Below are 21,076 nucleotides of genomic sequence, written 5' to 3'. Positions count from 1 at the left end.
AAATAAGTAGCAAAAAGTTTTTATTGAAACCAGTAAAATTAATTCTATATTATAAATATTGAGATTTATATATCTATACAAAAATAATATTTTATTTATATATATATATATATATGCTAAAAACCTGTATTTTACCAAGATACTTCTGAGAAATTTAGTGCTATTTTTTCTATGTTCTCACAGGAAAATGAGAGGATATATAATTTTTTTACACCATGAACAAGGGAATTATCTTTCTTTTCATATGAATAAATGAAAAAAACACTTGATTAATTTTGGTAGGGAAATACAAAGTTTACCCAGACTATATATAAAATATATTTACAAATGTTTATTCCCATTTAATTTTTGCTACGAAACAATGAACTGTTGGGATTTTTCTTTTGCCATACTATAAAAATACAATGCATTATGCATATATGATGTGATTTATAAGTCTGTAGAAGCATTTGTACAGAGCACATGACCCTAATAAAATATGATCTTGCGCGCTCCAAAGCCGCCGAGCAGAAAATCCCAGTCTGTTTTCTAGGCTGATATTTCTCTTTGCATTCGCTTCTCTATCCTCTGTCTCCCCCAGGGCCACTAATTAAACTTGAGTAAACACCTCGGACACACAGAGTGACAACAAGCTGTTTGTGCAAAAGAGAAAAAAGATTTACTAGAAAAAAGACTGGTAATCTCTAGACAGGCACTGAGGAAAAACTAACCTATATTCAAGGAAAAATAATGATTATCGGCTTTCATAGAATCATAGAATATCAGGGTTGGAAGGGACTTCAGGAGGTCATTTTGTCCAACCCCCTGTTCAAAGCAGGACCAATCCCCAACTAAATCATCCCAGCCAGGGCTTTGTCAAGCCTGACCTTAAAAATATCTAAGGAAGGAGATTCCACCACCTCCCTAGGTAACGCATTCCAATGTTTCACTACCCTCCTAGTGAAAAAGTTTTTCCTAATATCCAACCTAAACCTCCCCCACTGCAACTTGAGACCATTACTCCTTGTTCTGTCATCAGCTACCACTGAGAACACTCTAGATCCATCCTCTTTGGAACCCCCTTTCACGTAGTTGAAAGCAGCTATCAAATCCCCCCTCATTCTTCTCTTCCACAGAATAAACAATCCCAGTTCCCTCAACCTCTCCTCGTAAGTCATGCATTCCAGTCCCCTAATCATTTTTGTTGCCTTCCGCTGGACTCTTCCCAATTTTTCCACATCTTTCTTGTAGTGTGGGACCCGAAACTGGACACACTACTCCAGATGAGGCCTCACCAATGTCGAATAGAGGGGAACGATCACGTCCCTCGATCTGCTGGCAATGCCCCTACCTATACATCCCAAAATGTCATTGGCCTTCTTGGCAACAAGGGCACACTGTTGACTAATATCCAGCTTCTCGTCCACTGTAACCCCTATATCCTTTTCTGCAGAACTGCTGCCGAGCCATTCGGTCCCTAGTCTGTAGCGGTGCATGGGATTCTTCCATCCTAAGTGCAGGACTCTGCACTTGTCCTTGTTGAACCTCCTCAGATTTCTTTTTGCCCAATCCTCTAATTTGTCTAGGGCCCTCTGTATCCTATCCCTACCCTCCAGCATATCTACCACTCCTCCCAGTTTAGTGTCATTTGCAAACTTGCTGAGGGTGCAATCCACACCATCCTCCAGATCATTTATGAAGATATTGAACAAAACCGGCCTTAGGACCAACCCTTGGGGCACTCCACTTGATACTGGCTGCCAACTAGACATAGAGCCATTGATCACTACTCTTTGAGCCAGACAATCTAGCCAACTTTCTATCCACCTTATAGTCCATTCATCCGGCCCATACTTCTTTAGCTTGCTGGCAAGAATACTGTGGGAGACAGTGTCAAAAGAAAAGGAGTACTTGTGGCACCTTAGAGACTAACCAATTTATTTGAGCATAAGCTTTCGTGAGCTACAGCTCACTTAAAAGCTTTGCTAAAGTCAAGGAACAACACGTCCACCGCTTTCCCCTCATCCACAGAGCCAGTTATCTCATCATAGAAGGCAATTAGATTAGTCAGGCATGACTTGCCCTTGGTGAATCCATGCTGACTCTTCCTGATCACTTTCCTCTCCTCTAAGTGCTTCAGAATTGATTCCTTGAGGACCTGCTCCATGATTTTTCCAGGAACTGAGGTGAGGCTGACTGGCCTGTAGCTCCCAGGATCCTCCTTCTTTCCTTTTTTAAAGATTAGCCTTTTTCCAGTCCGGGACTTCCCCCGATCGCCATGAGTTTTCAAAGATAATGGCCAATGGCTCTGCAATCACATCCGCCAACTCCTTTAGCACTCTCGGATACAGCGCATCCAGCCCCATGGACTTGTGCTCGTCCAGCTTTTCTAAATAGTCCCGAACCACTTCTTTCTCCACAGAGGGCTGGTCACCTCCTCCCCATGCTGTGCTGCCCTGTGCAGCAGTCTGGGAGCTGACCTTGTTCGTGAAGACAGGGGCAAAAAAAGCATTGAGTACATTAGCTTTTTGCACATCCTCTGTCACTAGGTTGCCTCCCTCATTCAGTAAGGAGCCCACACTTTCCTATATATAGCCTATCATAATAGCCTATAAGTCATAGCCTATAAGTCATATATGCACATAGTTTGAAATAACTTGCTCACCAAGTACTCAAAATGTTTTGATATATATGTATATTTTCCTTCACTTCTCTCAAAACCCTATATTTATCCCTTCGTCCGCACTTTCTGATATTTACTGTGAAGGTTCCTGAAACTGACGGAGGGAAGCCAACACAAATTTATCATCCCCAAGGTCCACTCGACCCAAGTCCATAAGATGATCGCCTGCAAACTCAGTCGTGTGAAGCATGGATAACGCATGGAGCAGCAAGCGGTGTGCGCACTAAAATACACAATTGTCCGTCTGTACAGACCAAAAGGAGAAAGACCCCACTAACATACGAGTAGAAGCATGGCAGGATGGCTTCACGACCCTGCTGTCTCCGACTTCACATTTTTCCCGATTTTATCGGCAGCGAGATTATTTATTTATTTAAATGTTCTGAAGGCACGGTCAGAATTTTACCAGTAGCAGCTGGCCAACAAAAGGCTGCCTTAGGAGACTGATGGAGGACTTACATGTAGAAATACTAATTTTACAAGTACAATTATCATTTCTTTCTCAGCCCTGGCCTCCCATCTGTCAATAATGAACAATTAGTGAAGGGTAAAAGTAGAGTAAGGGTATGTGTGTAGCCAGATGTGTATATTTTTGTCTGTAGCGAGGTGGTCACCCTACTCCTGCCGTGAGGGGTTAAAAGCAGCCCTAGGGTAGGGCTGTGGCTGGGGAAGGCTGAATGGAGAAGCAGGGCCCAGCTGGCCCTTTTAAGAGGGCAGTGGGCCAGGAGTAGACAGTCTCTCTCTGTCTCTAGAGGGAGAAAGGCCTGGCTGCTGGGAAGCTGAACAGCGTACCTGAGGGGAACAGGCTGGAGAATAGGGCAAGGGAGCTGGGGAGCTCCTGCCTCGAAAACCCCCAGGCTGCAGCCTTGTCAAAGGCCAGAAAGATACTGGGGTGCAAGGGTGCAGCCCAGGGTAGGCAGAGGCAGCCGGTCCAAACCCCCCTTGCCTGTGATGAGTGGCTTATACAGACTGCAGTTGGCCCCAGTGAAAGAGGGCTAGATGGTGACTGGCAGTAGCCACTGAGGTGAGGTGGGGATAGTGGGTGGGGGTTCCCCTGGGTGGGGAGACCCAGAGCGCGGGTGTACTGCCACTGGGCAGCACCTGAGGACAAGGGGCACCGGGTCCGGGAAGGACACAGGGGCCAGTGGCAGCGAGGCACCAGCCTGCAGAGGGTGCTCCGGGTCAAAAGAGCTAATTCCCAGGATGACCGACAGGAGGCGCCGCAGGGGTGGGTCTCGCCCTGTGACATTGTAATATTTGAATTAAAATGTCTATATTTAGAAAGAATCTTCCTTTTCCCATATCTCCTTTATTTATCATCCGATTTTGATAAAATTTGAAATGGAGTCTTTTTTTTCTTTTTTAGAGGCCCCTCATATTGCGAAATCCTAAACTGTAGCTTAGTTAGTTTATACCTTGATTCAGCATTGTGGGTGGGTGGGCTGGGGACATGATAGAAATTTATAAAATCATGACTGGTGTGGAGAAAGTAAATAAGGAAGCATTATTTACTCCTTCACATAACACAAGAACTAGGAGTCACCCAATGAAATTAATAGGCAGTGGGTTTAAAACAAAACAAAAGGAAGTACTTCTTCACACAATGCACAGTCAACCTGTGGAACCCATTGCCAGGGGATGTTGTGAAGGCCAAAAGCATAACTGGGTTAAAAAATTTTTAATAGCTTCAATATGGCTGTGAGAGTAATTAACCATAGGAACAATTTATCAAGGGTCACGGTGGATTCTCCATCACTGACAACTTTTAAATCAAGATAGGATATTTATCTAAAAGACCGTCTCTAGGAATTATTTGGGGAAGTTCTATAGCCAGGAGGTCTGACTGGATCACAATGGTCCCTTCTGGCCTTGGGATCTATAGAGAAGACATAAGAATGGCCACACTGGGTCAGACCGATGGTCCATCTAGCCCAGTGTCCTGTCTTCCAACAGTGGCCAATGCCAGGTGCCCCAGAGGGAATGAACGGACAGGAATCATCCAGTGATCCATTCCCTGACCCAGCATTTGGCAGTCAGGGGGTAGGGATACCCAGAACTTGGGGTTGCCTCCCTGCCCATCCTGGCTGATAGACATTGATGGACCTGCCCTCCATGAACTGATCTAATTCTTCACTGTAGGTGTGTTTAGCACCTAGCACAGGTTCCCTGAATTGAAGCCTTTAAGCACTACTGCAAATCCTACCATAAAGAGAGTCTTGTGGAGACTGCAGCATTTGCTTCTGTTCACATTAACCTCTTATTTCATGCTGTGCCTTAGAGGGCCATGCTGAAGGGACAGGGGCTGCATTTTGTCAGTGTGCTACTGTCATCCTAAAATGACAATTGTTAACACTGTATCATTGCGATCTCACCATTTATATACCATCCCAATGTGCAGCAATACAGGAGATACAGAAAGGGGCCACAGGAATTAGCTCACTTTCACAATCAGCATGAATCTGGAGTAGGCCATTCAGTGCTGTAGGCCTTAGCCCAAAACTCCTCATTTTTCCTTTTTGTGATGCTCTGATGCAGCGTTCCAGGCCAACGCCAATTACTGATTACTAGGGCCTCATCGCAAGGTGCTGGCAGATCAAGAAATCTCCTAGCTTCAAAAGACAAAAATAGTAGACTAAAAGAGCGCTATACACATTGGCAAACAGAACTAAAGCATATAATGTCAGCTGTTTACTTTTGCCATGTGTCCTCCTTATCTCAGGAAGAGTGGGTACATTGTGCCAGTGTACTGTATTCAGTATGACAATGCTCTTCTACTTTCTACTATTCAGCCCCCCCCACACACTCTCTCTCTCTTTAATTTTTTTCATCTTACTCTGCTTTGTTTTATGCATTTACCAGGACTTCCTTTCAGTTCAGCTGGTCATATATGTATCACTCCAAACTACCTATACGGCAAATAATATTTTAGTTTTAGAATAGAAGTGGATACAAATGTTATTAAAACCACCTTTAAATAAGATTACCACCAATTTGGTCATAACTTGAATATTTAATTATATGAAGAAATGTAACTGTACAGGATTAGAGCCATCTTTCTATCAAAAGAGAAGTGGACTAGGCTGCAGTACAATACCATAGAGGCAAGGAGATTGCAGTAATATGTGACAGTATTTGTGGTACCATATGGATAAAAACAGAAGCCTAAAGCTTCTCATTCCATATTTAGGTGCCTAAATAAGAAGCTGAATTTTCCAGTGCTGAGCACTTAATAGGACTACTCATGTGCTCAAGTTTAAGCACTGTGCTGTATCGGGGCCTGAGTTCTCTCAGTGGAGACTCAAGCCCAGCTCCTGTGCAGGGCCAGGTGTCACCCACTGGGAGAGAAAAGAATCCACACATTTCCTGGGGGTGTCCTTAACCAGCTTTCATGTTTTTTTTCCTTTTTCCCTGAGCTGCATGGCTCTCATCTCCGGTGCCTCGGGCCATGCTCCCTGCAGTCCCGTTTCTTTACACTCTATGGTCGGTTTTGAATGACAGAGATGTAATGGAACCCTTTATCATATGAGAATGCAGGTTGAGGTTACACCAGCATGCCAGCAATGCTGTATTTGATCAGGTGTACTGTCTGGGGAGAAAGTATAATAGTCTCTCCTATTGTCCCCTATAGCTAGGGTGACCATATTTCCCAAAGGGAAAACAGGACACCATGAGGGGCTGGCCTGAGCCACTCGCCTGTGCCCTGCCCCCTACCCCTCTTTCCCCGCACGGGGCTGGAATCACTGCTCACCTGAGCCCTGCCTGCCTTCACATACAAGATTGGGGCTGGTGTTGCTGCTTGCCCAAGCCCTGCCTGCCTGTTGAGTGAGGCTGCGGCTGGAGTCACTGATCTCTTGACCCCTGACTGCCCCCCCGCCCGAGCCCTGCTTCCCCCCTGGCATGGGGCTGGCATTGCCCCTCCGTACCCCACTTTTTTGACACAAGTTGGCATTTGTCCTGTTTGCTCTTGCCAATTGATCAAGTTGGCAAGAGCAAACAGGACAAATGTCCAGTTTTGCCAAAAAAGTTGGGACGGCCAGGACAGGGCTTAAAAAAGGGACTGTCCCGGCCAAAATGGGACATATGGTCACCTACCTATATCTGCCAAAATCTCTCTCCCTTCCACTCTTCCTCACCCAGCTCCAGCTCAAATCTAGCTCTAGAGTTATTTCCCAGTTTCATCTTTCAAAGCCAACTGTCAGAAATGTCATTGTGCTCTTGCCTTCCCAGTAACCAGTCTGAAATGTCAAGGAGACAGGATCCTGGTTTGCCCGTCAATTGTCCCTGGCTCAGGGGATTAATCTGAATCCAGCTTTGTTGGCTTTTAAAGAGACAGGGCTTTTATTTTCTTAATCCTCCCCTTTTCCCTGCACTATATCAAATATGAACTACTGACTGATTTCAATCAGTCGTACTGTTCTAGGGAATGGTATCTGTTAGAATTCTATAGGATAGTTCAAATAAACATAGGAAAGGTATCTCTATTTAATTCAATTTCTGTAGAATTATATTAAATGTCCATAGACCATTATTGGTTTAATCCCTTCCCTATTTAACTCTATAAACCTTTTTGGCAAGAGGGCAAAACACAGAGTAACCATGGTGTTATTTCCTGCCGCTATGTAGTGATAGTTATATCATAGCATCATTACATCATGAAGCATCATTTCCTGACACATTGCAACACTAACTTCAGAAAGCCATGTCACATCAAGGGGGCTCCAACAACAGGGCGAGGAATGTGTAGGTGAACAACGTTTTACAGTCCACTCTGACTCCATTTAATGCAAAAATCTCTCTTCAGCTCTGCAAATGCAAGCACTGTTCAGCTAAATGGACCAAAAAGTAGTGCTTGTCTCTTCTGTTACACAAGCTTTCAGTCTAGCAGACAGAAATGAACTTTTTAAAAGTGGGAAAATCCTGAAGCTTTTACTCAGCCAAAACTCCCTTTGACTACAACAGGGGACAAATCCAAGTCAATGGGAAGCCTCTGGGGTTCGACTGTGTGCTTAACTACCCAACTTTCACAAAAATCTCACCTGATCATTTTATTCGTTAGTAAATTGCTCTTAATAGTTTAAGACTTAGGGGGAGATTTTCAAGACCCCTAAAGGATTTAGGTGCATACATCCCCTAGGAAGTGGGGGATTTATGCTGCTATACACCGTAGGCGCTTTTGAGACAAATGAATAGGCAGCAAATTTCATTTTGCCTGGTTGGATTTACTGCACTTAGAGGAGAGGAAAGTGATCAGGAAGAGTCAGCATGGATTCACCAAGGGCAAGTCATACCTGACCAACCTGATTGCCTTCTATGACGAGATAACTGGCTCTGTGGATGAGGGGAAAGCGGTGGACGTGTTGTTCCTTGACTTTATCAAAGCTTTTGACACGGTCTCCCACAGTATTCTTGCCAGCAAGTTAAAGAAGTATGGGCTGGATGAATGGACTATAAGGTGGATAGAAAGTTGGCTAGATTGTCGAGCTCAAAGGGGAGTGATCAATGGCTCCATGTCTAGCTGGCAGCCAGTATCAAGTGGAGTGCCCCAAGGGTCGGTCCTCAGGCTAGTTTTGTTCAATATTTTCATAAATGATCTGGAGGATGGTGTGGATTGCACCCTCAGCAAGTTTGCAAATGACACTAAACTGAGAGGAGAGGTAGATACGCTGGAGGGCAGGGATAGGATACAGAGGGCCCTAGACAAATTAGAGGATTGGGCCAAAAGAAATTTGATGAGGTTCAACAAGGACAAGTGCAGAGTCCTGCACTTAGGACAGAAGAATCCCATGCACTGCTACAGACTAGGGACCGAATGGCTTGGCAGCAGTTCTGCAGAAAAGAACCTAGGGGATACAGTGGATGAGAAGCTGGATATGAGTCAATAGTGTGCCCTTGTTGCCAAGAAGGCCAATGGCATTTTGGGATGTATAAGTAGGGGCATTGCCAGCAGATCGAGGGACGTGATTGTTCCCCTCTATTCGACATTGGTTAGGCCTCATCTGGAGTAGCGTGTCCAGTTTTTCTCGGAAGGTCAAGACATACTCCATCACTGATTCTCCACTGGGAGTGGCTTTCCCCTCCCTTTCGTCTCTCATCAGGTCCAGGGGCCCCTTTATCCTTCTTCCGTATAACAGTTCAAAAGGCGAAAACCCAGTAGATTCCTGGGGCACTTCCCTGTACGCGAACAGCAGGTGAGGTAAATACTTGTCCCAATCCTGTGGGTGCTGGTTCATTAAGGTTTTCAGCATCATCCTTAGAGTTCCATTGAACCTCTCCACCAGGCCACTGGACTGGGGGTGATATGCTGAGGCCCAGATGTGCCGGAGCCCAAATTTCTCCTACAAGCATTGGAGCAGGGCTGACATGAAGTTGGATCCCTGGTCTGTCAAGACTTCCTTGGGGAACCCCACTCGGCTGAAAATGGTCAGCAGCGCATCTGCCATGGTGTCTGCTGCAATGGAAGCTAAAGGCACTGCCTCGGGGTAACGGGTAGCGAAATCTACCACCGCCAGAATGTATTTCTTCCCTGACTGGGTTGTCTTTCTGAGAGGCCCCACTATGTCCACAGCCATCTTCTGAAAAGGCTCCTCTATGATGAGCAAAGGTCTCAAAGCCACTTTCCCCTTGACCCGGGCAGTATTAAAGACTCCAGTCCAGTAAAAGTTCTGTAGCAGCCTCTGCCTGGTACTCCGGATTCCCTGGTGTCCTGCGAGAGGGATGTCATGGGCCAGGTACAGTAGTTTGCAGTGATAGTTCTGGGGGACCACCAGCTGCCTCTGGATCCCCCATGACTCCACTTCCCCTGGGGAAGCCCATTCTTGGTACAGGAATCCCTTCTCCCACAGGAACCTCTCCTGGCAACCTCTCCCCATGGTCTGTGCTACACTGAGGCCAGCCAGGTCCCTTAGCTTCTGCAAGGAGGGATCTTTCTGCAACTCGGCCTGGAACTCAGCAGCTGGGGAAGGGATGGGGGCCTGCTCCCTCTCACTGGCTGGGTCTGAAGCCACAGCCCCTCTGAGCCTTGTCCCTGTGCACTCCCTCCCCACCAGGGTAGGGTCCTGCACCTCCAGTGAGGTACCCTCCCCGATGTCAGGGCATAGTGCCCCTCGCTGGCTCTGGCTCACAACTAAGGCGTTCTGGGGGTTGCTTAGCCAATCCTCTAGGTCACCCCCCATCAACACCTTAGTGGGCAAATGATGGTGCACCCCCATGTCTTTGGGGCCCTCCATGGCCCCCCATTTCAGATGTACCCTCGCTACAGGCACCTTGAATGGAGTCCCGCTCATGCCTGTCAGCGTCAGGTAGGTATTGGGCAATACCCGATCTGGAGCCACCATCTTGAGCTGGGCCAGCGCCACCTCAGCACCTGTGTCCCAATATCCATTGACCTTCCTTCTATCCACCTCCAGGGGAACAAGGCACTTGCTCCGCAGGGTCAGCCCCGCGCCCACCCTGTAAACTGAGAACCTTGAGTCCGGAGCATCAAGCCCCCCAGCGAAGCTGGTCCGGGAAACTCCTCCCTCCTGAGCAGTTGGTAAGCTGCTAGCCCCCTGTGCCTGGGAAGCCTGTCCCTCCTCCGGCTGGGTCCCTACCCAGCTAACCCTGTGAGGGTTCGATTTGCTCAGTCCATTGGTCCCCGTGAGCCAGTCGGTTGGTCCTGGTGCTGGTTGTTCCCCTGGAGAGAGGGTCTCCACATTCCCCCTTTGGGGGGTCCTAGGGTGACTCTCTCTCTGCACTGTGGTGGGCTTATTCTTTTTGGACTCCTCCGTTCCACCCCCTGACCGGCTGTCCACAAAATCGTTGGCCAGCTGCCCTGCACTCTGCAGGTCCTCTGGCTTTTTGTCCACCAACCATATCCTCAAGTCGGATGGGCAATGTTCATACAGGGGTTCCAGTACAACCAGTTTAACCATGTCCTCCTTAGTCTGGGACCCATTTGCTCACTTGTGGACATATTCCTCCATTTGGAGGATCAGTTCCAGATATGTGTCCTCAGGGGTTTTACGCTGACTCTGGAACTTTTCTGGTACGCCTCGGGAGTCATTCCAAACTTGCATAACAGGGCCTATTTGAACAGTTCATAGTCCCCTGCCTCCACCCCTTCCATTTGGTTGTACATCACTACGACTTTGGGGTCCAGTAAGGGGGTAAGAAACCAGAGCCTGTCTGCCAGGTCAACTCTGTGCAGCCCGCAGGCCTTCTCAAAGGCCATCAGGAATTCATCTATGTCCTCCCCTTCCTTAAACTGGGACAGGATGCGCTTATCAAAGTTCCATGTAGTCCTCGGTCCTTCACTCACTGCAGTGGGGGGCTCTGCTCCTCAACTTTGCCAACTCCTGTTCATGCTGCCGCTGTTTCTTCCAATCCTCCAGCTCTTTCAGTTTTATCTCCCTTTCCCATTCCAACCGCCTCAGCTCCAGCGATGAGGAGCTTGGCTGTGAGGATCCCCTGCTGGCCATGGGGGTCATGGTGTCCCTGGGGTTCGCCTGGATGCCTCTAGCCCCTCCCATAGCCATAGGTGGGAGGGGCCTTGGAATGCCCTCGGCAGCAGTCTGACCACTCCCAGCCCGGACAGACACCAGTGCTGGCGCTGCATCTGCCAGGCTGCTTCCCTTAGGGACAGGGATCAGCTCCTCCCAGCGATACTCCTCCTTCGGCTGGGCAATCAGCAATGCTTTGGTGGCCTTCCCTCTGCGAAGCCCTTTCTCCTTGCACAGCTCTACAAGATCTCTCTTAAAGATCATTCATCTCCCCGCTGTTCCCAAGTTGTTGTGGACTCGCAGGCCTATGTGCTCATTAATTTCCAGGAAGAACCCCTACTGTGCCAGCCTTTCTCCAGGTCACCACATCTTTCCCAGGGTCAAGCTGCAGACTTCTCCGCCCCTAAAACCGCTTGCAGCAGTCCCCAGGGGGATCCCCTTACTGCAACAGTCCTTCTTGCTGGTCACACACTCCCAGGGGTTAAGCGTAGCTCCTCTCTGAGCCTTCAGCATGCCTGGTTCTCATTAATCCCCCTTCATTTTACTGCTCCCCAGTCACTTACTGCAGGAAGTGCCATCCATGGGGTGCAGTAGATCCCACCGCTTCCACCAGTTGTCACGGAGTGTGGAGGAGTCAGGCCCCTGCACCCCCCACTTCCTGCAACTCACTGTGACTCTCAGCCAGCCAGTAAAACAGAAAGGTTTATTAGACAACAGGAACACAATCTAAAACAGAGCTTGTAGATACAGAAAACAGGACCCCTCAGTCAGGTCCCTCTTGGTGGGTGGGGAGCCCCCCGTGTTAGGATATAGATATTCAGGCCTGTCTGTAAAGGCCTATACTCTTAAGAATTTAGGTGTATTCTTATTACTTGGCTAGCTACAGAGGTATAAAAGAAAGAATCAAAATCACTGTCTGCCAGTGTAAGGTCCTTCTCTTACTGTGACAGTCTGAGGCCCCGTTCTTAGGCTAAGGCCTTTGGCTAAGCAACAGAGGCAGCCATAAGCTGGGAAGCGACCGGTCACCTCCTCACATTCCAAACTAGTCACATTGAAATAAGGTGCTATTGGGCTGTTAGAAATACAATCCTGTCCTGATAGTGCCTATCGCCTCCAGAGAAAGGGAAGTGCCTAAAAGATGTAAAAGGAAACTTAGTTTGATAGCATCCTGCCTGGCAAGAACTCACTTATTAATAGCTGGGATGTGAAATCCTCATTTCTGTGTTGTTCTATCACTGTAGTCCCCATTTCCCTATTGTTTGTCTGCATAATCTCTGTCTGGTTCTGTGATTGTTCCTGTCTTTTGTATAATTAATTTTGCTGGATGTAAACTAATTAAGGTGGTGGGATATAATTGGTTAAATAATCATGTTACAATATGTTAGGATTGGTTAGTTAAATTTCAGTAAAATGATTGGTTAAGGTATAGCTAAGCAGAACTCAAGTTTTACTATATAGTCTGCAGTCAATCAGGAAGCGTGTGGGTGGGGAAATTGGAATTATGTTTTGCTAAAGGGGGAAATGGGAACAGGAAATGGGGGTGGGGAAACTGGAATCATGTTTGGTTAAGGGCAGGAATGGGAACAGGGACACAGGTGTAAGGCTCTGTGGTGTCAGAGCTGGGAAGGGGGACACTAAAGAAGGAACCTGGAATCATTCTTGCTGGAAGTTCACCCCAATAAACATCGAATTGTTTGCACCTTTGGACTTAGGGTATTGTTGCTCTCTGTTCATGCAAGAAGGACCAGGGAAGTAAGTGGGTGAAGGAATAAGCCCCCTAACTCCCCGTCTCCCTAGCCAGCTCCAAACTGAAACCCCTTCCTGCAGCCTCCCCCAGCCCCTTCTCCAGCCTTTGTCCAGTTTCCCGGGAAGAGGGTGTTACCTGGCCCCAACCCCCTCCTGGGCTCAGGTTATGGAGGGCAGCTGCCATCGGTTACGTGCTGGCCGTCAAGTATCATCCCTCAGTGAAGTCACACCCTTATTTCCCATCTCCATCTAGTATTGGTGCAGTACCCCAGGGAAACAGAGGCACACCCCATGTTAGCAGAAGACAGTAAACTAGTAAAACTCCCATGCAACATTACCAGGTTAATACTCCCTTCTCCGTTACAACTCCACTATGACCCCTGGATCCCTTTCCACAGTACTCCTTCCTAGGCAGTCATTTCCCATTTTGTATGTGTGCAACAGATTGTTCCTTCCTAAATGGAGCACTTTGCATTTGTCTTTATTGAATTTCATCCTTTTTACTTCAGGCCATTTCTCCAGTGTGTCCAGATCATTGTGAATTTTAATCCTACTCCCCAAAGCACTTGCACCCCCTCCCAGCTTGGTATCGTCCGCAAACTTTGTAAGTGAACTCTGTATGCCATTATCTAAATCACTGATGAAGATATTGAACAGAACCAGACCTAGACCTGATCCCTGTGGGATCCCACTCATTATGCCCTTCCAGCATGACTGTAAACCACTGACAACTCCTCTCTGGTTTTCCAACCAGGTTTGCACCCACCTTATAGCTCTGTCTAGGTTGCATTTCCCAAGGTTGCATTTGTTTATCAGGTCATGGAGACAGTATCAAAAGCTTTACTAAGGTCAAGATATACGATGTCTACTGCTTCCCCTCATCCACGAGACTTGTTACCCTGTCAAAGAAAACGATGAGGTTGTTTTGACACGATTTCTTATGTTTATGTTCTTGATTTGTTTTTGACAAATCCATGCTGACTGTAACTTTTCACCTTATTATCTTCTAGACGTTTGCAATTTGATTGCTTAATAATTTGCCCCATCATCTTTCTGGGTACAGAAGCTAAACTGACTGGTCTGTAATTTCCTGGGCTGTTCTTATAGCCCTTTTTATAGATGGGCAGTATATTTGTTGTTTTCCAGTCCTCTGGAATCTGTTCCGTCTTCCATGACTTTTCAAAGATAATTGCTAACGGCTCAGCGATCTCCTCAGTCAGCTCCCGGAGTATTCTAGTTAGGATGCATTTCATCAGGCTCTGGGGACTCCAAGACACCTAATTTGCCCAAGTTTCAGAGTAACAGCCGTGTTAGTCTGTATTCGCAAAAAGAAAAGGAGGACTTGTGGCACCTTAGAGACTAACCAATTTATTTGAGCATGAGCTTTCGTGAGCTACATCCGATGAAGTGAGCTGTAGCTCACGAAAGCTCATGCTCAAATAAATTGGTTAGTCTCTAAAGTGCCACAAGTCCTCCTGTTCTTTTTGCTAATTTGCCCAAGTAATTTTTAATTTGTTCTTTCCCTGTTTTAGCCGCTTCTGCGCCTACCTCGTTTCCACCGGCATCCCCTCACCACCAGCCTTCCTGATGAGAACCGACACAAAGAGGTCACCAAGCCCTTCTGCCAGGTCCCCAGTTCCTGTTATTGCCCCCTCCCCTTACGCCACAGGCCTACCCTGTGCTTGGTCTCCCACTTGCTTCTAATCTACCAGGAGCAAATTCGGGGGGCCGCGAGCGTGCGACGGGCAGAGGCCTGCGGGAGTGTGAGCGGGCCCCGGGCTGGCTCGCGGCGAGCGCGCACCGGCGGGAGGCGCGGGGCCTGGTCTCCTCCCATCGCCGCTGGCGGCCGGAGGGGGCGCGGCCGGGCCGCCGTCGGCCTCGAAGAGCTCTGGCCACACCCCGCCCCGCGTTGTTCTCCTCCGGCCCCCCCCCCGACAAGCTTTCCTCACCACAACAACAGACGTCACTTCCGGGCGCCCTGAGTTGCGATTGGAGGCGCCGGACCGGAAGCGAGGGCGGGCGCCGCTCCGTTGCCGCAGTGACAGGGCTGGAGTGGAAGATGGCGGCGCCGCGTCGCTCCCAGCATCACCACCACCATCACCCGCCGCCCCCCGCGCCGGCCTCCCCGCCGCGCAGCCCCGGCCTCTCCCCTGCGGGCGCCGCGCCCTCCCCGCAGCGGCACAGCCTGGCCGGGCCGGAGGGCGAGGCCCCCGCTTCGGGCGGCGGCCGGGACGCGGAGCGCGCCCTGCCGCCGGAGCAGCCGGAGAGCGCGGCCGGGGCCGCCCCCCCGCCGGCTTCCGGCTCCAGTAGCAGCAGCGTGGCCACCAGCAGCGGCAGCGCTTCGTCGTCCTCCTCGGCGGCCTCCAGCCCGGCGGCCGAGAGCCCGGAGCCGCCCGGGCCGGGCGCGGGGAGCGGCGCCTTCCGGGAGCTGCTCGAGGCCTGTCGCAATGGAGACGTGACCCGGGTCAAGCGCCTGGTGGACACGGGCAACGTGAACGCCAAGGACATGGCGGGAAGGAAATCCACCCCCCTGCACTTCGCCGCGGGTGAGCGCCGCCGCCCGGCGGGGGAGGGGGTCGCTGTGCGCGGGGGCGCCCTGCGTGGCGGTGGGCGGCCCGGCCCGGCCCGGCCCGCGGGACCTGCCCCAGTGTAGCTGCTGCGCAGTGGGGCTGGGGAGGTGGCTAGGTCACTGGATGAGAATGGAGCTGAGATCCCCCCATGGGCTGGGCTAGAACAGACCCTAGGATAAAGCTGGCTCGTGAGCTTGGGGAGAGCACTTCGGACTGCTGCCTTGGAGACTCTGAAACCACCTCTGACCCCCTCCCCCACCCTTTAAAAAAACCTTAAGGATTTTTGGTCTGCTCCCGTCTTGACAGGGATGTGTTAATGTCAGGTTAGCAGTGTTACAGATTTGGAGAACAGAAGTTTTTGTTATCAGTGGATGACTCTCTTTGTGCTTTCCTTATCTTCCTGGTGAATGTTACAGGCACTTTTCTTTGTAACTTAAACATCAGTTTAAAAAAAAGTTTGTAGCCCTTCAAAACAAACTGCTGAGTAGGTGTAGGTCAATGGCCTTTTCTTAAAGGAAGGCAGTTTAGTAACAGAAAGCATTACTACATTCTTAAGGTAGGCCCTCAGTGATGTCAGTAATTGCTCTCTGCCTAAGCTCTTATTTCAAACTCATATTCTTCGTGTCCGTGTGAGCCGCTCTCTTCTGATTATTCTTGCATGGGGAGATGTTGTGTCTATGTCCTGTAATCCTTCCTGGTTGTTGAGAAGGGAGAGATGCTGTCTCCACATTGTCTGAAGAGGACTTGTGTGGAAGTAGCTCTCCAGTGTTTCCACCACAAGGTCCAAGACACTAAGTTCCATCCTTGTGTTAAGAAGGGTCTCTAGAGCACAAAAGTTGCTTTAGTGGTGGAATCTTCAAAGCACCTACAGGTGGGGAGGCAAGTGAGAGCAGACTCTTCAAATGTCCCCTTCCCCCCAAACAAGGGCAAAAAATAATACTTTGAACTCACTGGGTTAAGAAGAAAAGAGGAGGAAAGATCAATGAGAAACAAAAAAAAATCATAGGCCATGAAAATTTTCTTCCTTACTAGTTGTACAAGAAGTTAATCCACTAGTGTGCATATAATTAGGGGAGAAAGTAACATTGGGGCACTTTCGGAACACAGTTGGGCTCCAACTTCCTTTTGGGGGATGATGTTCTTTGTAGTACAGTTGTTCCTAGGGTATCAGCCTGGACCCCATTCAGCTGTGCGCTATGTGGGCATGTACTAAAAGAGAGATTCTGCTCCAAAGAACATAGTCCTGGCTAGTGAAAATGACACAAGTGTATAAAAACACACAAATAAGGAAGGGGATGACAATAAAATGTGCAAGATATTCAAAATAAGCCATAGCCTCCGCCCACTAACTACCATGATTGCTGAACGTGGCTCTTGTGCAGATTGTAAATTCTCTGGCACATTCTATATTTCTTTGTGCTAAGTGCTGTACATTGTGGCCTCTGGGCATTACTCTTAAAATATTTAATAATACAAAATCTGTTTGTGTACACAACGATCAATATTTACATTTTAAAATGTGGTTCGGACTAACCACACTGAAATGACTTTCTTAGAAAAATCAGCACTTTTAAGGAATGCTCTCTCAAAGACTTCAAAGTGTGTCCAGCTTCCTTTCCCACTGGTATTGCCTTGGTTATTCTGGATATGTCAATGTAAAGAGTCAAAAAGTGGTTCTCTGCTGGGCCCATGTCTTGAGTCCCCAAGTGCTGCCACTATAGCTCATGAGCTTCATATTGACTGAATTTGTAAAAGCAGTTTATCCCCAAGGAGTATGCAGATAGAGTTTAATTCTACAGAGCCTTGAAATGTGGGCTTATGGTTGAAAACTCCTTAAGTTCTATAGCTCAAGTGATAATTCCATGAGACCTCAACCAAGGGTCAGCAGCATGTCTGTATATGGACACAAGTGTCTGTGGTAAAAATTTTGAGGTCCGTGGTAATTTTTCAAAAAATTGAAGGACTGAATGACACAACCCCCCCAATGTCCATCACTAAGTATGGTAATTTTGTCAAGTGTCCGTTGCGTGACATGGTGGTTCTGAGCCCTGGCCTCAGCTAGGTCCTACTTATACTGAATTCAAGCTTATAAAAGCTTCACCAACATACTTCATACATAAACTCTTGAGCATCACTGGTGAAACACAGGTGTCACTAAAGTTACAAGCAAAACTTAATCTGTCACTTGGATTGTGAACATGAAAAACACTTTCCTACTTTGAGGGGAAATGAACAAAACTTATGTGAGAGAAGTTGCGAATGTTGCCCTTTAAAACAATTTTAACAGAATATTATGTTCTAATAGAAGAACAAAAACTTGCTTGAAGTGCAGGACACTTACTGTTGGAAGATTCAACATCAAACTTAACTCTGTATGTGCCTATATCTATAGACTAGACCAGCAGTTCTCAGACATTTTAATGGGGTCGTCAGGGCTGGCGTTAGACTGGCTGGGGCCCAGGCCAAAGCCTGAGCCTCGAGCCCTGAGTGGTGCGGCTCAGGTTACAGGCCTCCTGCTTGGAGATGAAGTTTTTTGGGCCCCCCCTGCCCAGGGAGGTGGGGCTCGAGCTTTGGCCTCCTTGTCCGGAGCAGCGGGGCTCAGATGGGCTCAGGCTTCAATCCCTCCTCCTGAGGTCATGTAGTAATTTGTGTTGTCAGAAAGGGGTTGCGGTGCAATGAAGTTTGAGAACCCCTGGACTAGACATTTTTCAGGTGCCATGTAAATTATCGTAATTTGATAAGAATGACATCAGGTACTAGTGGATCTTTTATGTGTTGGGAAGGTATTACGATAAACTTTTGTATTAGGGGGTTCTGCCTTTGAAAGTGTCTGCAAATGTCAGCCATGGCAACTGATGTCTGATGGAGACTGGGCATTAAATGCCCCAGTACCAACTATGTGGCTGAAACCAGACAGTCACTACACTCTTGAATTAACTCACAGGAAAATGATAAAAGAGGAAAAACACCACATCACCTGTGGGTGAACACTTTTCATGATGTGATCAATCTGTCTGACCTGTCAGTCCTCAACCTCAAAGAAAACACGCACAACGTTTTCAAAAGACTCGTGTGGGAGCTTAAATTTGTAACTTTGCTCGACGCTAAGGGTACGTCTTCACTACCAACGTTAAAGCGCTGCCGCAGCACCGCTTTAATGTGGCTGTGTAGTCATGGCACCAGCGCTGGGAGAGCTGTTCCACGAGGGGAGCAGCTCCCAGTGCTGGTGCACTGCCTACACTGCCACTTTACAGCGCTGAAACTCGCATCGCTCGGGGGGGGGGGGGGGGTCACACCCCTGAGCGAGAAAGTTTCAGCTCTGTAAAGTAGAAGTGGAGAGCAGGTCTAAAAAATATGGACTGCACAGAGATCCTGGATTTATGGCTTATTACAACAGCATAACAACCCCCTCCCCCTTTCCTTTCCATCCTATGACTGGATGGGTGTTAATGGGCCACTTCACCCTGAATGGTCCCTTGAAATATGCGTTAACTACTTATGCTAAACAATCTGTTCCATCTTGTATTTTGCTGTGTACATTTCCCAGACCTGAAGAAGAGCTGTGTAAGTTCAAAAGCTTGTCTCTGGCTAGGTACGCTACCACTTATGTTGCTGTGGGGTGTGACCCCCCCCCCCCAACCTGAGCAAAATAAGTTACACTGACATAAGTGCTGGTGTGGACAGGGTGGGAGAGCTGCTCCTGCCGACATAGCTACCGCCATTCTTTGGGGCAGATTAATTAAATTGATGGGAGAGGGCTCTCTGTCCGCATTGAGCGGCTGGCTTCACTAGAGATCTTACAGTGTCGCAGCTGCCTCAGGACAGTGGCACTGCTGACTAACATAAAAGAGAAGGAACCACCCCCCCACCCCGAAAAAACAAAACAAAAACCAAACCCCAAACAAAGCCAAAACCTCCAGCCTGCAGTCACTTATATGAATTTTGCCTGTGGCTGTTGATAAGGCTCCATTCTCCAGTCACTTCTTTCTGGGTCTTGGTTCACCCACCCAATTCACAGTTTGTTGACTGTTCATGTTCAGACATTGCTTCTTTAGCAACAGTGACAAATTAGAAGAATTAATTTATTACAATAGTAATCTTTTGGCTTCAGGTTTTTTGGTAAAAAAGTTGAGATCAGTGTTTTTTAACTTTATGAAGTTTTTAGGTTCACAAATCTTTCTCTATCATAAGGGAAAGAGAAGAAAAATAGCCCCTGAGAAAAGAACATTAGGAATCAAAATGCTTTTTTTCCCTTTCTCTCTCTCTCTAGTGCAGAGATTGCAAAATACATGTGTACTCTGGAGCAATTATTTGCAAAACTCAAGATACACTTGAAACAATTAGGTTTAATACATCCGCTTGTTACATCAGCAAAACTGTATTTAGAGGCTTGAGATGAGTTTAACATAGCTCCTTTCATCAGCAATCAATAGGGTAAAAGTGACCTTTTAGGCTGTATCTGGATGGTGGAGTCCTTCCACCACGTCAGGAGGATGGTAAATAAGGAGTCACATTTATTTCCTTATTCAGGTAGCACAGGGAGCATATCTTTCTGGAGCTGCCTCTTTTGGGACTATGGGTATCTTCATGGACAGGAGATGCTCTTCTTCCCACTCACCTTTTGAGGAACTTTATCTCCCTAAAAGGGGAGTATGTATTTGTGGGGGGAGCAGCAGTGGTAGTTAAGGGGCTGGCTGGGGGCCATATGTATTTTCCTCCCCTGGTGCTATTAAGTGGGCTGCTGAATTTCACAAGCAGATATTCAAGAGGAGTTGCATGTGGCAGTGACTGGTGAATTTTATTTGCCTTTGTTCTCTGCCTCTATTAGTAGGGAGGGTGAAGATTCCGGCTGTCAGAAGATGGAGAAAGAACAGCTGGCAAGGACTGGATGTTTCTTAGATTATTCCTTCTGGTTTTTGTTTAACTTCTAAAATCAGATGCCAAAATTTGTAAGCCTAGTGACAGGCTTATGTTTTGAAGGTTATATTTTTTTTTTTGCAGCAAGATGGTCTAGAGACTTTGTTTTTTTTTGTTGTTGTTTTTTTTAAAATGAAAGCTTTAGAGCTTTAGAGTAGATTTAGGGGACGTTGTGAAAATGTGTATCCCCTTTGTTTGGGAACACTTACGCTGTGTTTTGGTGGTAAATAGTGTGCTGGTTCTCACTGAGATATAATATGTAAAAACAAATTTGAAATTTTTACAAGTGGTTTCTTCCCTCCTACTTCTTCTCCTTGTGTGGGCCACATACCGCTGCTTTTTGAGATTAGATGTTTTCCTAAAAGAGGTTCTGTAAGTCAAACTAATTCAGGGAAGTTCTCTGGCCTCTGTTATACAGACGGTCAGATTAGATGATCACAATAGTCCCTTCTGGCCTTATCTGTGAATCTACTACTACTTTCCAGTCATCAACTGAAACCCCCCACTGTACCTATACTGTTCACTCTTGTAATTGAGTTGGAAATCCTGTTCTCTGTATACAGTCCAAAGAATTCCCTTTTAGCCATTGTGGATAGAACAAATGATCTAGAGACCCCAAAGTATCATATAAATTTGAGCAGGGGCCCTTTATTTTGCTCCATCTTCCATAAAGGAGCTATATTGTGTGACTTTTGCGTGGCAGC

General features: G+C 47.5%; 1 protein-coding gene across 2 annotated transcripts in view; it reads left to right on the top strand.

The window, feature by feature from the left end:
- Window positions 1-14,896: 14,896 nt before the first annotated feature.
- The window catches only part of TNKS (tankyrase), a 288,162-nt gene continuing 281,982 nt past the window's right edge, over window positions 14,897-21,076 (top strand). For both annotated transcript variants that reach the window (XM_073340169.1, XM_073340168.1), the window contains exon 1: window positions 14,897-15,431. In XM_073340169.1, the coding sequence (XP_073196270.1) occupies window positions 14,945-15,431 (487 nt within the window). In that variant the 5' untranslated portion in view covers window positions 14,897-14,944. The remainder of the gene's footprint in view (window positions 15,432-21,076) is intronic.

Source organism: Lepidochelys kempii, chromosome 4 (genome assembly GCF_965140265.1).
Source record: "Lepidochelys kempii isolate rLepKem1 chromosome 4, rLepKem1.hap2, whole genome shotgun sequence".
In the NCBI taxonomy this organism is placed as follows: Eukaryota; Metazoa; Chordata; order Testudines; family Cheloniidae; genus Lepidochelys; species Lepidochelys kempii.
Note: the sequence above shows the minus strand (reverse complement) of the source record. Positions and strands in the feature narration are given on the sequence as shown.